This window comes from Aspergillus neoniger (genome assembly GCF_003184625.1).
Source record: "Aspergillus neoniger CBS 115656 unplaced genomic scaffold BO87scaffold_50, whole genome shotgun sequence".
NCBI lineage: Eukaryota > Fungi > Ascomycota > Eurotiomycetes > Eurotiales > Aspergillaceae > Aspergillus > Aspergillus neoniger.
In genome coordinates, this window is record NW_020291178.1 from 174,398 (window position 1) to 190,083 (window position 15,686).

The window sequence follows — 15,686 nt, forward strand, 5'->3', positions numbered from 1 at the left end:
TTCCCTGAATTCCTACACTTCCGCAAATGTCTCTGATATAAGGATACCCAAGTTGTGTCCTTGTCTCCGTCTGCAAGTTGTACTATTGATTACTCGAAAGCTTTCATGCCATGACTGTACCGTGGTGTTGATATGCGCCCTGATCGAGTTACAGATGCATCGCACGCAGCTGATACCTACATCACTGGAGCTTCTGGCAGGTTGCAAGATAAAATAAGCTGAATCAAAATTCCTGCACATTCAATATTTAGGGCGTGATGTGCCTTGATTCATTACCGAGCTAATATCCAGTGAATTCCTTCTTCCATCACCTTCTCCGGATCCTCACTCTTCCCGCTCCGCTTTCTCAATCTCTTCCAACGCCTTCCGTATCATCCCCTGCGTACTTTCCCTGGAAAACTCCAGTTGTGCCGCCTTCAGTCCGTCTTTCCAAATGCGCCATTTTTCCATACTAAAGCGCCGGCGTGGAGGCGGATCATCATCATCTCCATATTCCCGTCCGATTTGACAATTCTCCCACACACGCTGGCCCGCATGGATATACCAGATACATGCAGTGCGCACCGCCTCCTCTATCAGCGGCCCTTCCTCAAATGCCGATCGGCACGAGTACAGAGCATACAGAGATACATCCATGGGGTGGCGGAGATGATTTGCCATCGCAGTAAGCTGCGCCATAAAAGCATTCCGGTTCTCCCACTCCTGAAGCTTGCTTGGAGGATACTCCGTCTGGGGATCCTCATCGACCTGCCGAGCATATTCTGATAGAGTTAATCACGGGTTGATTGATGAGGGAAATAGACGTACCAGCCTTGAATCTGAATCCATACATATCAGCCAAGTATAGTTCGAGGTATGGAAGCTCCGTCCATAGTTTCAACTCGATCGCCGTGGGCGACTGGCCGGTAGCAGGATCGGTAAGGTCAACACGTTGAAGCTCAGCAATAAATTCAACGAGCTTGCGCTGTTTTGCAGGTGGTGTGAGATTTATGATCTCTACGAGCAGGAGCATGGTGAACCATGTGTGGTTGCCATCAATTTCAGATGGGGGTTCTTGTCCATGGTGTAGGTTCTCGCGTACCCGAAGAAGCCGTTGGACTGCCTCAGTGGGTGAAATATCGGGATTCTGAAGCAAATCATTAATGACTCGGAATTCTGGTCGTACAACGAGGTCTTCGCCGAGCTCTGCCCTGATAGCCTCTTCCATGATGGTGGCTTTGAGGTTCTGGAGGAAAACAAGGTGGAAGACGCGCTTGGAGTGCTTTAAATAATGGGCGTGGGGTCTGTTGGAAAGCGGTCAGCACTAATGAATTGATCAGCCAACCATTTCGAAAACGAGATCGAGTTCAGCCTTCTATGTTAGTCACACAAATCAGATTTGTGGGGTCCCCCACTTTGCAAAGGATCAGGTCCCTGAATCTGGCGGGTAATTTTCATATTAAAGGGTCCTAACATGTGCGGGAGATGCCGTTGCAGCCTCCAAGATGGCCCGGCCCCCACTTTGGTAAGGAGATCCAGATTCACCGTTACCCGAATGTCGGCCTCTCATTCTAGTTTAGCTGGTAGCAGTCCTATACTGTATGGCATCAATATGGCCCCCATTACGGGAGTATAAATAGCTAAGCGACTTCGTATACCATATAGACTTCTGAGACACTTCTTGGGGGCCGAGAAGACGCTCTTGGAGCTTCAACGTTTTTGGCTTCTATAGCTCATGGTATGATCCAAAGCATGCAGCAGGGTATAAAGTCTGCCCTTTCGCAACATTGTTCCTGTTCTCATCCCGTCATCAGCTCAGTCACTCACTTAACAATCCCTTTCATACTTTGATTTCAAGTCTTTCCTTCAAGCAACCCCCCAACTGAACACATTCACTCTATCACTATGTTTTTCACCATCAAGCCCACCATTCTTTTGGCCTTAGCCCTCACTGCAATTGCCAGCCCAATCGCTAACCCGACGGTCGATGATGCCAACACCCTGGTCGCCCGCGCCACTAGGAAAGACGTCGATTGCAACGGAGTGAGGTTCACTAAAGCAGACATTCATAATGCCATTGAACAATCCAAGGTGGTCGAAAAAGGAAGGGAGACAAACGCCAGGGCCTATGGCAAGTATCCAGCGGTTTACGGCAATGGCGAGGGCATTTTTGGCTCCACCAGCACCCTGTATGAGTTTCCATTGGTCTCAGGAACCTACAGCGGAAGTAAGTCACCCCATTTCTGCTTCTGTCTTGCACTTTCTTGCTTTCCACTGGCGCGTATTAGAGTAGGCGAGCACGCACTAACAAGATTGATAATGTAACAGAGAAGACTGCCGGAGAACCGGGTAGCTACCGCGTTATCATGAACGAAAAGTACACCTACCAGGGATCACTATATCACATCGCAGGTGGCGGTTTCAAAAAGTGCAAAGATCTTGAGGACACTCCTACCACAACAACTACTACCACCACTACTGCTGCTAAGGCTACCACCACTGCTACTACCAAGGCTAGCAGTGGTAACACGAGTCACAAGACGGGCAACAAGTCTGGCAGCAAGTCAGGTAAGAAGACTGGTAGCCACTAAAGTGATTCTGCTTCACTGCCTACGAAGGGGCACGTGAAAGTCACGACCGTTAGACCATCGAGGAAGATGTTCCAACAGAGGATGGTAGGAAGGTGGGAATAGCGGAGCTGACATAGTCATGGGTCCTGTACTCTAGTTTTGTATGATTGATCAGTTGTATAATAGCCCTGATGCAGTTCTTTCCACATAGACTTACATCCACTGTCTCAGTGATGGAAGAGAAGATCAAATAGAGACACTTGTTTCATTGAATCAATGGTGGTGGTAATATTTCGAGGAATCTAAGTTTCTTACATTATATCGATAGCCCCAGATTGTATATATTTATATCTGACTATTTGAATACTGTACAATTAATTCTAAAACTCATGCGATACCTAATATCGTACAGTGAGTGAGTAATCATATTTAATCTCTTCACATGATTGCATAAATTCATAGCAGGCAAGGCGTTAGCATGGCCAAGCAAGAGGCAGATTCATAGTGATGTATTAGCTAGGATAGCTATAGTACAGGTACATTTTCTATTTTATCTACTCTGTTTAGTTTAGGTATATCCTCGTTAAATATTACAATCATAATTTAGGTTTTTTAATATTCTTTCAGAATGGAAAATACTCCATTTCTGACAAATCTACTACAGAATCATATATATCACAAGTTCTCTATTATCTTACACAGACATTCCTGAGCTGGATGTGCTGTGCCCTTGGCAACCACATACATCCCATCCTTGAACATAGTCTATCAGGATCCTGAATCAATACAGTATTAGTTTGATATTCCGGTCGTGCAAGATATTCTTCAGCGAAGTCTTCCATGATGAGGGGTAGATTCTGGGGGTGGAAAGAAAGAAGGATCAGGACACGACATGATCGATTCAAAATGAAGGGCGTTGGGGCTGCGTGGAAAGCGGTTAGCACTGAGAAACTGACCAGTCCACTGCTTCCAACTGACCACCTTTGCGCTCCTGGAAGGGAAATGAAACATTTGTTTCCTATATTAAGAATGCGAACTGTGAGACAACCCCACATTATATAGGATCAAACCCCCGCAATCGATAGGCGATTTTCATAGTAAAGGGGTCCTAACGTGTGCGGGTGGTACCGTTGGCCCGTAAGCTGCAGCGTCAAAGATCGCCCGGCCCCCATTTCGTAGATGGATCTCAGTGCACCGGGATTCTACTAGCAGAGACGATCTTCGGTTCGGTCCAGTTGGCAGCTGTCTAATCTCTTTTTGGCCCCCTTCTAACCCCCACCATGCGGATATACATAGCTAAGCGAGGTTGTATACTCTATAGACAACTGAGACATTCCTTGGGGCTGAAAACCGTTTTTGAGGGCTCAACCTCCTAAGTCATAGTAGTATATGGCGAGATACAATGACAGAGAAGGGTATAAAGACTGGCTCTTTGCACCACCGTTCCGAATTTTCATCTCGCAATCAAGTCACTCACTCAACAATTCTCTCCTACTTTCAATACCAGTCTCTCATTTGGACAAATCTCCGTCAACACACTCTTTCCAACTCAGACATTTTGTTTCCAGTTAAGAACATAATTCAAGATGCTTTTCAGTCTCAAGCCCACCCTTTTTCTAGCCCTGGCTCTCACTGCAGTCGCTAGCCCCATCGCCAACCCAACGGCCGATGAGCCTAATACTCTTGTTACCCGCGCCCGCAAATCAATCAAAGATGTTGACTGCGATGGGAAGAGGTTCACCATAAATGATATCAAAAACGCCATCAACCAGTCCAAGAATGGCGGTGGTGGGAGATATCCATCTTCCTATGCAAACCACGAAGGCCTCTTTAATGCTAAAAATATGAAAGAGTATCCGTTGGTCTCGGGTGGTACATATACGGGTAAGCTGCCCTAATATTGCTTTTTCTTGAACTCTTCGTTCCAATGTATGGGATTGTGCTAATACATCTGAGGAAGGTGGCGCACCGGGAAAGTACCGGGTTATCTTGAAAGCGAATGACGACTATGTCGGGTCGGTGTATCATATTCCGGGTCTAAGCAATGGTTTCAAGAAATGCAGTAATATTGAGGACAGTCCTGCTACCACAACTACTACGACGACTACTACCAGAGCCACTACCACTGCTACTGTGGATGCTACTACAAATAATAGTGGCAACAGCTCTGGCAACTCCTCTGGCAACAGCTCTGGCAGCAACTCCAGAAAGAAGTCTAGCAAGAAGCCCAGTACCAAGACCGGTTCACACTAGAGCCGTCGCTTGTAGCGCTCATGACAGCAATACGTTCTCATATAGGACTGCCTGCGCGAAAGGCGAGCACACTGGGGGAGAGGGTACTCCAAGTGCCAGAGGGAAAGAAGGTTGGGTTTGCGGATCTCTAGGGCGATACCTGTATTATATGTATAGTATTGAACCTTTATTGCTAGTTGAAGTATTTCTGGAAGATATAACATCTCATGTAAGTTAGTTCTGCTACGAAGGATTAGACAATCACAATACACGAGACTAAACCAATGTTGGGCATCTTGAACCATCCCGAGTTCCATTTAATAGGTTTCACTTTTGCCTGGATCTTCATGTTCGGTATCTTCGACGTCTGTTGGAGATACAAGATCATCTCCTCGAGCAAACGATGGACAAAAGAAAGGACCTTCGGAGAACTTCGGCACGGCTGCCCCTAACGCTGTGTGTCCGCAAGACTTTGTCCTCACAATGGAATAAATGGTTGCTCTCCATAGGAGACATGCTGGTGTCAATACAGGCGTGGCAGTGAATGCGATTGTCGCTCCGGGATATATAGTCATTGGTACGCAACAAGCGATCATTAATTGTATACGGGTGGGGTTAACTGGTTCTTTGCGGGAGATGAAAGTGGCCAAAAGGAGGAAGATTCGAAAACAAATAATTGCTAAAGCAGTTTCTAGCATAGATGCTTTTTTAGTTGGGACTTTTCTGGTGGAGGAAGATCAATGCCGGTAGTTCATTGTGCGTGCAACTCAGCTCAATCACATGCAACAAACCCAATATTAGTCGGTTTTTAACAAAGCCTACAATGGAGTCATGTATTTGAATCAGGTCTTCTGTTATCTTTCTTTACCCACTCCAGTCAGATGAAGAGTGCATGGCGCCTTTCTACACAGCTTATTATAATCTTAATACAGGATAGTCGGCAATTCTACACCCTGCTCTAACATCTACTTAAACTCATGCTACAATAGAAACCCTTCAACCAAATGATTCGTCTACAGACACAATCTTAATCACCTATAATGTACATATCATGTCAAACAATCATACCACTTACACAGCCAACCTCACCTTACACGGATACCCTTGAGCCGGATGCGCCGCGCCCTTGGCAACCATATATGCCCTCTCTCCAAACATAGTCCGCACCGCGCCAGCCGCCGGGTTCTTACGATCCCACTCCTCATACTGACTATCAAAATCAAACTCCCGCACCAACATAGCCAGAGTAATTTTAATAGCCAACATAGCCATGTTCTGCCCCACACAGTCTCGTGCACCACGCTCAAAGGGCCGCCATCCACCAGTAGGCGGATAGAGCTCATGCCCCGGCTCAACGAGCCAGCGATTGGGTACGAACTCGTGCGCATGGGGCCAGTACCCTGGGTTCCGTTGGATAGCGGTATGCACGATCCAGACGGGGCAGTCATCTACAGGGAAGGTCCGTCCATCGGTGCTGTGGGTGTCGGTAAGGGAAATGCCCGGACGACCCCATCGGATGCCGTTCGCTGGGGGGAAGAGACGGAGTGCTTCCTTGATGACGGCGGTGGTGTAGGACAATTGGTTGATCTTTTCGGGGTGTTCCCTGATCTGTGTTGCGACGGTCGTGGTATCGGGGCCGAATATTTGTTCGTGTTCCTGGCGGATCGTGCCGAGGGTGTCGGGGTATTTGGAGAGGAGGTAGAGGCAGTAGATAATAGTCACGGCGGTTGAGTCGTGTCCGACGAAGAGGAAGAGACGAATTTGGATGATGGCCCAGGATTTGAATTCGGGGTCTAGGGTTGAGATCTGGGTTTGGCTTGCGGGTCGGTTCTTCATGTATTCGGCGATCACGATATCCATGATGGATTTACCACGGGTTGTGGTTTTTTGAGCTTGTTGCAAGTATTCCTGATAGCGCTTTTCGAGTTCCAGGCCGATGTGGTGGTTCATGATCTGGCTGTTCCGCCATTGACGGTACAGCCGGTGAATGTTCCAGCGTCGCAAGGGGTTGTTCTCTCCTTCTCGACCGCATTCGAGCTCAATGGTGCTGCGCATTGCGGCGGCGATGGGGTTGTGGCCGGTTTGGTAGTTGAAGCGAGTGTTCCTGGTAGTTTGTCAGTGGCTGTATTCGCCGGACATGTTTACGATCGGGTTATTCTTACAGTGCAACATTGCCGACTACATCCATCATATAGTTACAAGCAAGATCGTCCATGGAGAATGTATCGCCCTTCTTGGCATGCTCTCGAAGAATTTCAACATAGATCTCTGCTTCCTCTAGGATGTAGTCTACATGCCCTAGCACGGCTGCCATGCTAAAAGTGTGGTTGAACAGATCGCGATCACGCTTCCACACTGCACCATTGGTCGTGAAGAAATTATCTCCACCCGCCATTGGGTTGATAAATCCTGCCAGGAGGCCGGTTGGCTTCGTCAGATTGTAGGTTTGACAGGCCTGCACGGCGAGTGGCGGAGTGGTGCAAACAAACATTGGATACATGAATGGCCAAACATCAATATAGAAGCCGTTTTGCAGTCCTGGGTACTCCATTGAGAGGATAGCGAACGACTGAGATTGCATGGCATCACTGGGACACTTCTTGGCAAGACCGGGCATAATTCGCAGATGTCCGAAGATAGGGTCCCAGGGAGGCATTGGCTATAGACTGTTAGTCAAGACCATGAATCAAGAGGTGTTCACATACCATTCCTTGTTTTTTGAGACGATACATGTACAGTCGGGTCTTCACCATCTTGTAGAAGACTGTGGTGAGGCCAACCACCGCCAATGTGATGGCGATACGGGCGCCGAGGCCTTCCCGTTGGAAGTTAGAACCTTGCATTGGGGCGCAAAGCTTAGGCTGCGGGAAGGGGTAAAAAAGATGGCAGATAAAAGCAAGAGAGTGCCGGAGGATAGAAAACAAATTGGGGGGGCGCGGGATATTAAAGAATGAGCAGATCAGGGGATGAGAAATTAAATAGAAGCCGGCCGGTTCACTGGCTAGTAAAGTACCACTAACCGGGGTGTGTGTTTTAGTGGCAGTTCTAGGGCTTCACAGAAAAGTTACAGTTGCAGGGGAGAGGCACAGCCCGTATGGTAAGGAACTTACGGTACTTAGCGGTATCAGCCTTGCGCAACCAAGGCTGGTTCCCCAACATGACACCGGGGAATGTAGTATACTCTATACATGTGACTACAACCTGCCGCCACAGGAAATGTGTCTTCCCAGGAATACCCCAAGCCGGATTGATGCGATTCACCATCTGCTTTATTGCGCGGGGTCGACTTTGTCCGCAAGGATCATCCCGCAGTCAACGAATCTTTAAGTCGTACCGTCTGGTTACCCCAGCCCTGGGTATCACGTCTCCAGTATGGTAGGAGCTGAAGCGTAAACAAAAGTGAAACTCAAGAAACAGTTCCAAACCATTGCCCCCTTGATGCAATTACTATGGGGGTCGGCTGATCACAGAGGTTGCCCTGGCAGGGTTGTCGAAAACCATTCCTCTTTCAAATCAATTCTCGAAGCTGCCCTTTAAAGCGCCTGCGAGACACATCTGTTGACCTAACACAGTCCTCCTGACTATTACCTCTGAGTGTACAAGCATCAGAAAGAATGCGGCCGCAAGACTATGCGGGACGGATCCCTCGGGATTCTTTCATCGTGGGTCTCTTCGGTTCATGTGCTTCCAATGCACACCTAACTCCTAGTCCAGATTTCCATCTCGATCCTCCTAGCCCCGGCAGTCTTGGGAGTGCTTATGCGACTCTTCATTCGGTTCCGCGTGCACCGGCAGCGACTCTCCGTGGATGACTGGCTGCTTGTGCTGGCCCTTTGCTTCCTGCTGGCCAGTATCATCATCATGTATCGCAAGGTGATAGACCCAATGTATCTCCTCATAGCAATGGAACTTGGAATGAAAGACATCGCTATTCCGGCTGATATTATCGGAGTGGGAAATGCGTACCATGTGTGGAATTCAGTTTGCCTGACAGTCTCTTGGTGTGCTTTCGGAGCCGTCAAACTCAGCTTTCCTTTTTTTCTTCAAGAAGCTTATCGATCGAATCAGAGCCTGGCAGATCTACTGGGGGGCGATAACTATTTACACATGTGCCGTTCTAATTTACGGCTCCTTGATCTTTTTTCTTAGTTGCCCCTATTTCTACGACATCAGGCAATGTAAGCATGATTTCATTATGGACTGGATTTGGTGCTTATTGGAGACAGTTACTTGTTCAGTTGGGTCCAAGAAGGGTAAGGTCGTGACAGAATCCACAAGCCTTATGGCGCTGGATACCGTGGGAGACTTTCTGAGTTAGTTTGGCAGAATATCCACAACTTTCAAAGCTAACATATGTTAGTTCTGGCAATCCCCGTCAACATAATCTGGAAGATCCGGGTCCGATGGACCCAAAGGATCGTTCTGACAATGTCGCTCTGCCTTACAGTTGTCATGATCGCACTATCGATAGTCAGAGTTTCCGGACTTCTCTACCACGATATAGTCGACGCCATTTGGGAAACATACTGACAGTTTCTGAGTGCTGAAGTCGGGGTATTCCTAGTCGCGGCAGTATCATTTCGCTCATTCTTTGTAGCGCAGAATCGATCACACAGGCCTCCCCCCTTCTCAGTCAAAAGGTTCCTCCGGGAGTCCTTTTCATCTCACAAACATCGCCAGCCAGACTCTATGTCAAGCACTTGGTTACATGACTACGGTTCTGAGCTGGAAGTTCTAGCCAGTCGCTCTAGCACACGAGAAGTTGGCGTCCAGCAGGCCGGAGCACTTGGGGATGTTGAGGCGAACTCGACTCATTGAACCAGCACCGCATGGTATGCCACTCCGGACTAATTCTTTGTGAGATGCCATATCAGCGCATGTGAAGCATGAGGAATACCTGGAAAGCTCTCAGTACGCTTTTCAATAGCAACGAATATCGGTTGTCAACCCGGGAAGCCATGCACTTAGCCAAATTAAGCCCTTACATTTCTGAGCAATTTTGGATCTTTCATCTAATTCACATGGAAAAATTCCATCAGATGCTACAGCTGGTGCTGCCGTAAGTAATCTGTTGCATTCTGAATGCATGAGAAATAGCCATGTGGTGTATGTGTTCCATGGGAAAGAGTCCTGTTGCGGTTGGGGAAGTTCAGAGCACTAAGGGATCAGTGACGGTAACCTGGCTCGCGGCTCACTCTGTCGTTCCTGTCAACCCCGCTCGGCTTGGTCGATCCCTTCCCTGGGCGGCATCATGATCATGACGCCGCGTCTGCTCGGCGCGCGCCGCTAGACAAGGCTATTTAATTTTTACACCATGGAGATGCCCCACATTTCACTTGATTTCGATAAGCCCCCACTGGCTGGTAGTGGAGTGGCCAGCCGACTCCACAGCTGAAAACGACTGGCAGGGGGCGATAACTCGAGCTCTAAGAAGCCAAGTTAAAGAGACCCCATGATTCCCACAGGTTGACTGGCAATTTCAGCAGCATTTAGTTTATCTTCACTGCACCTGGTATGCTTTTACTCGGACCCATCATGCAATGGCATACCTCACGAAGCACGAAATAATTGCTGCTTTGAGCTGCCTTTGCCTCTCCCTTCTCCTATTCGCCGCCTCCGCTGCTGCCCCTCCTTACGTGTCACGCCAGGCCGTCGTTTTCTGCTTCCTACTCTCAGTTCCCTTCACCGTTGGCTATTGCGTCATATTCTTGGTTCAGTTGGTAGCAATGTCGATAAGACACTCTGTAGGTCAGTTACTGCCGATACATCTATCCAAAGATCCATCTGCCATCCACTCCGCCTCGTTGCACGCAGCATAAGTCACTGCTGACGCTGGGGAGGCTGATGAACAGTTCACCCGGAAATATTACAGGCATCTGTGCGACATGCATGTATCTCCAAGTGCGCGATCTTAGACAGAGAGGGGGTGGTTTGTCGTTGGAAACATACTTTTGCCCGACAAAGTAACAGACGGAGTGGAATAGACGGTACACAAGGCAGTGTGGCTAGGTTACACAAGGAAACAAAACCTGCTATGGATACGCCCCCTAGGACAAGGATAATTCATGTACAACTTACAAGGGCACCTAGAGCAGTCTCCATGACAGGGGAAGTAATACATACCCAGTCAAGCAGGAAAGTATAACATCAATAAGCACTAGTGGCAGGAGTGGTGTAGCACCGGGCCTGCTCTTCCTGCAAATCGAACTGCCATGTTCACTAACTCAAGGATAACGGTTCACGGCTCACATGGGTACCCAATCAGTCACTACAATAGGAAAAAGCATGCGTACCCTGTCTACCGGGAAATATAACGTCAACACCAGCACTAGCGACAGCAACCATGTAGTGACTTCAATCATCCTACCTGGGGACGCTGCTGGGTTAACGGGTGTAATGGAAAAACTTCCTCTCAAATCTCGCCATCGTGCACTCCTAAACAGCCCTGATTCATGAACCTGTCACCATTGTTCTACAATACATATTAGCACTAGTCACTATAAGCAAGCTTAGGAGGCTTTGACTGTAACCTACAGCACCGATTAGGTTTAAGCGTTGCTTGTACCCACAACCAACTGGTCACTAATAGCCAAGTAACAACAGATCACAGTGCAGTAGGTTATCGCTCTATTGTTCAAGGTACGACCTGGCGATCGGGACGGGATCGCTGCCTGGTAATCCTCTAATGATCCTTTCAATAGGAACGTCATTTGGAGCTTTGCAATATGAAACCCCCGCTGATGCTACGGTACCCATCGCTTGGTTTCCGGTACAGGGACAACTGAATATATTCTGATTCAGTCCAAGTAAGGATAAAGATTACACTCTTTCACATAGCTGGGAAACTGTCGTATTCTCCCTTGAGACCCTTTTACGCACGCCCAGGATGGCTATGTATTTTGTACATCTGTCTATAGTATACAAGTAGTCAATTGAAGACCGTTCGGGGGCTCTCGTTATGATGAAATTTCAAGATCATTCCAATCATTGAACATTACAATCCACACTTAATCATTATTCATCGTCCCGAATATCTGCGACCTTCTGCCGTTTTCATCATGGACCTTACAGAAGTATACATCACATATCTCATCACTATTGCCGCTATCGGATTTTGTCTGGTGAATTATTTGTTGGGCATACACGCGCTACATAGTCAGCCTCAAGTCAAACGAGGCCTAAAGATTCCCCCCTTGGTGCCGTCCCTGATACCGCTACTAGGAATGCTGCCATTCACGATGATGTGGAGCCCTCGAGACTTTATTCTCTCAGCAAAGTATGGCTACCTCACATGCAAAGGCAACTGTGGCTTATGTTGCCTAGGAATCTCTTATGGAATTCCCAACCCGTTCGCGCACGGGTCTTCACGCAAACCTTCTACATCTTCCAAGGCGCGGAAACTATCAGATCTATCGTCAACAAACGCAGCCTTTCTCTATTCCCCATACATGCTATCCTCCTTCGCCGCGTGTTTGGCCTTCCAGCAAGCGCGTCATGGATCTATGCCCAGGATAACTCCGGCGGGTTACCCAAACCGTATCCAGAAAGCAATGTTGAGCCGCAGAACTGGATTGAATATGTGGTTCAACGTACTAACCATCGCTTACTGGTTGGGCCAGGCTTCGCACCTTTAGTCAAGAGGTTTCAATCTGTCCTGACAGATCGCTTGCAGTCCCTTCCAATCGGTAGTGATTGGGTCAAATGGGACGATTTTGTCCAGTTGATTAATCACGGTTGACTGCCTCATTCATGGACTCGCTGTGCGGGATGTACTTGATGCAAGAGCACCCAGACTTTGCCATCAATCTATTTACTCTTCACGACAACTTTTGGAAGATGCTCATTGGAATGCCGCGGTTCCTGGCACCACAGGTTTATGCCGCACGGGACGCAGCGCTTGCCGCCCTAAAGGACTGGAATGCGTGGGCACGAGAACGTTCTGATCCCACAGCAGGCACATCAGAGGGCGATGACCCATTTTGGGCCTCTCAGTACTGGCGCGACCGCATCGATGCTTTTCAGCAGATTGATAGGTTTGATGCTAATATTATTGCCATTCATGATCTGGCTGTGATCTGGGGGTACGTCAAGGCTAATTTCGTATTTTCCGATGCTCTACTTATTAAGCTGGCTGAAAATGGTCTAGAATGAGCATCAATGGGGTCAACACTTCCTTCTGGGCCTGTCTGGAAGCATTCAAAGACCAAGAACTACTTGAACTCGTTCGGGCCGAGGCTCGCGCCTGTTTGATCCCGGATTCAGACGTTAAATTCGACATCGATCGTCTCCTACACCATCCAGTCTTGCAGGCCATCTATGCCGAGAGTCTTCGCCTCCGAATCAATGGCTTTTTTGTCTGGTACCAGTCCCGTGGCAATCTGAACGTAGATGGATGGCACATACCCAACAAGAATTGGATTCTCACCACTCCCATGGTGGGCCATATGGATCCCGGTATCTGGTGCACGGGTCCGAGTGCCGATCATCCTGTGGAGGAGTTCTGGGTGGGTAGGTGGTTGAAGTATGCGGATGATGGCTGTACACTAGTATTCTCGACCGACATGGCTAAGGGCGCGTGGATGCCCTATGGGGGTGGTTTTCATATCTGTCCCGGGAGGTACTTTGCCAAAACAATGATTATTCTTGGGGTGGCGTTAATGACGACGATGTATGATTGTGAAGTGTTGGCTGACGAGACGAATATGCGGATGAGCATGCGTACTTTTGGGTTCGGGACCGCTGGCCCGGTTGGAAAGGTGCCGGTTCGCATTCGAAGGAGGTAACTACGATTATTGTCGACCATTTTTAAAATTGCTATTCTTTTGTTTCTCTTTGGATTCCATCGTTCTCTTCCTATTGCTGGCTCGTCTTCTCCGTCAGTGTTATCACTTTGTTTTCTTATTTCTCCATTGGGAAGGCTGGCGGATTGCCCCTCACAATTCTAACCTTTGTTTCTCAATGATCTTAGCTAGGTTTCTGACGATCCATGTAAGTCCATTTGCCTACAATCTATGTCTAGGGATATCCGCTTCTTCAAGAATAGCAACATTTGTAATATATAAAGGCTCCCTGTGGCTGAGGATGATGAAACTTGAATGATAAGATGTGTAGGCAGGGCTATAATTAGTTAGATGGAAGCCTAACACTACGTTGATAGCATGTCCCATACTAAAGCACTCATGCTCTCAGTACTTAACCTTATCACTATATCTAGATATAAACTACAGGCGCCGCGCTACTATATAGTGCGACGGTGACTCATCAATCAGCTTTAGCTGATCGACGTTCCGATACCACGGGGGGACAGGGGGTTGTGTTGCTCCAGTTCTATCGGCTCGATGGCATCTTGCGATACGTCAAATTGAGTTAAGCCAAAATCAGTTACCTGATCAGAAAGCTTAGAAGCTGCCATGCTGACAAGCTCGCCGCTCTTCCCCCTATTCGCCATTGCAACCCAATAATGGGAAGCTTGGGCATTGCGTTGGGGGTCCAAAGCTCAGGGTGGGGAAGGGGGAAGAAAGACAAAGACTGATAGGGGAAAGACAAAGGAGAGTAGGATTAAGGAATGATTATGATAGGCATTGGAAAAGCCGTTTGTATCACTGGCGAATATTTAGTTTGTGTAACTAAGGGTGCCTAAGAGTGTAACTAGCAGGGAATAGATGCCAACGCAGGGCGCTAAGTGGCCGTTTCTAGGGTTAGTCAATGCCCAGGCCAGTGCAAGGAATAAGTACAGCCTGTATTGTAAGATATTGGCATCAGCCTTGCGCTTACCTTGTGGATGTTATAACATGGAGCATTAACTCTAGCTAAGCACTAAGACGGTTTGAAGCGCGGGAAGGAGTCTCCGACGCCGGTGATTGACGTTGCGCCCCCAGATGGATCTATCCGCGTTCACAGGGAACGGGTGATAGACATGAGATGTCCGTGCGAGCCACGAGCTCCAAGTCATGACTCCGGGAAACACCGATGCTTAGCGAACTGATGTCGCGTTCAGGACAGAAAAAGGGGCTCTTTTGTGACGCTAGAGTCATAATTTCCTGTGGACAGGGATAAGGAAGCCGTCTTGATGAGCGCCGTCTGTCAAGACGCACCCGTGACTGTTAGTGCATGCGGGTATTTCACCGACCGGGACGGCATGCGAAGCCAACCAGCGGCATCATACACTTGCTCCAACAGCCATCTCCAAGCCTCACAAGCGAACTTGAATTTGGTTAGCAAAATGCTCTTCACTTACATACTCCGTGTGTGACGTGGAAGGAATTACGCGGGAGCTATCTCTCTGCGACCGACACTCAGCTGATTGGCTGCGCCAAACAATCCAAGGCTAAGAAATCGATTGCCTTACTCATACAGTACAATTCCGCATGCTTGATTCAAAATGTGATCTTTCAATTCATCCACTAATGAATTAGAATATCTCTTCAACTGGAATTAACCAGTTCTAAGATAACACCACGTGGTTGAAGTTATTCAGGGCTTCAACGATTGACTAACCAGATGGCTGTGATGCTCATGCTGACAAATTGACCGGTTTTTTCCCCACAGTGACCCAGTTTGTGAACACAGTTCACATGAACTTTTTCTTGCGTACACGTGGAACGTTCCCGCGGCACGTGATGCCAAGCCCTTTATGTAAGCAGGAACGTTCCACACGACCCTATAAATTACTGTTTTTTATTATTGAAATTCAACTTCCTCTTATATTTCTCCAAGTTCATTACACACTTTATTTCAAGCACTTACCAAGTACTTTATAAGTACCTGCCAAGTACTTCCTAGACATGGATTTTCATGAAGTTATTGAACTTAGTTCTACGGAAGAGGAATACTCAACCCAGGTAATTTCTTAAGTAATTATCAAGTACTTAGAAATTAATTTATATCTAGGAACCGTCACCATTA

General features: G+C 47.8%; 7 protein-coding genes across 7 annotated transcripts; 5 read left to right on the top strand and 2 right to left on the bottom strand.

The window, feature by feature from the left end:
* Nucleotides 1-231: 231 nt before the first annotated feature.
* On the bottom strand, nucleotides 232-1,383 carry BO87DRAFT_345021 (DUF3632 domain-containing protein). Its single transcript, XM_025620849.1, has 2 exons — nucleotides 808-1,383; nucleotides 232-761 (listed from the first exon to the last, which is right to left on the bottom strand). The coding sequence occupies exons 1-2, from the start codon at nucleotides 1,205-1,207 to the stop codon at nucleotides 325-327; spliced, it is 837 nt and encodes a 278-aa protein (XP_025474857.1). The 5' UTR covers nucleotides 1,208-1,383; the 3' UTR covers nucleotides 232-324.
* Nucleotides 1,384-1,798: 415 nt separating this feature from the next.
* On the top strand, nucleotides 1,799-2,595 carry BO87DRAFT_194399 (uncharacterized protein). Its single transcript, XM_025618499.1, has 2 exons — nucleotides 1,799-2,206; nucleotides 2,308-2,595. The coding sequence occupies exons 1-2, from the start codon at nucleotides 1,885-1,887 to the stop codon at nucleotides 2,568-2,570; spliced, it is 585 nt and encodes a 194-aa protein (XP_025474858.1). The 5' UTR covers nucleotides 1,799-1,884; the 3' UTR covers nucleotides 2,571-2,595.
* Nucleotides 2,596-4,065: 1,470 nt separating this feature from the next.
* On the top strand, nucleotides 4,066-4,802 carry BO87DRAFT_448823 (Ribonuclease/ribotoxin; the record flags this gene model as incomplete). Its single annotated transcript, XM_025628311.1, has 2 exons — nucleotides 4,066-4,433; nucleotides 4,510-4,802. Exons 1-2 carry the CDS (start codon nucleotides 4,136-4,138, stop codon nucleotides 4,800-4,802), a joined length of 591 nt encoding a protein of 196 aa, XP_025474859.1. The 5' UTR covers nucleotides 4,066-4,135.
* A 973-nt stretch (nucleotides 4,803-5,775) lies between these two features.
* Nucleotides 5,776-7,393, bottom strand: BO87DRAFT_380706 (cytochrome P450). Its single transcript, XM_025624355.1, has 2 exons — nucleotides 6,944-7,393; nucleotides 5,776-6,885 (listed from the first exon to the last, which is right to left on the bottom strand). The coding sequence occupies exons 1-2, from the start codon at nucleotides 7,360-7,362 to the stop codon at nucleotides 5,853-5,855; spliced, it is 1,452 nt and encodes a 483-aa protein (XP_025474860.1). The 5' UTR covers nucleotides 7,363-7,393; the 3' UTR covers nucleotides 5,776-5,852.
* A 924-nt stretch (nucleotides 7,394-8,317) lies between these two features.
* Nucleotides 8,318-9,599, top strand: BO87DRAFT_410630 (uncharacterized protein; the record flags this gene model as incomplete). Its single annotated transcript, XM_025626351.1, has 5 exons — nucleotides 8,318-8,443; nucleotides 8,496-8,798; nucleotides 8,830-8,959; nucleotides 9,142-9,284; nucleotides 9,315-9,599. Exons 1-5 carry the CDS (start codon nucleotides 8,396-8,398, stop codon nucleotides 9,597-9,599), a joined length of 909 nt encoding a protein of 302 aa, XP_025474861.1. The 5' UTR covers nucleotides 8,318-8,395.
* Nucleotides 9,600-10,269: 670 nt separating this feature from the next.
* BO87DRAFT_380707 (uncharacterized protein) lies at nucleotides 10,270-11,120 on the top strand. The gene is made up of 2 exons (XM_025624356.1): nucleotides 10,270-10,529; nucleotides 10,622-11,120. Exons 1-2 carry the CDS (start codon nucleotides 10,322-10,324, stop codon nucleotides 10,624-10,626), a joined length of 213 nt encoding a protein of 70 aa, XP_025474862.1. The 5' UTR covers nucleotides 10,270-10,321; the 3' UTR covers nucleotides 10,627-11,120.
* A 719-nt stretch (nucleotides 11,121-11,839) lies between these two features.
* Nucleotides 11,840-13,624, top strand: BO87DRAFT_448849 (cytochrome P450; the record flags this gene model as incomplete). The annotated part of the gene is made up of 4 exons (XM_025628312.1): nucleotides 11,840-12,057; nucleotides 12,105-12,514; nucleotides 12,565-12,862; nucleotides 12,928-13,624. The coding sequence occupies 4 exons, from the start codon at nucleotides 11,840-11,842 to the stop codon at nucleotides 13,562-13,564; spliced, it is 1,563 nt and encodes a 520-aa protein (XP_025474863.1). The 3' UTR covers nucleotides 13,565-13,624.
* Nucleotides 13,625-15,686: the final 2,062 nt, after the last annotated feature.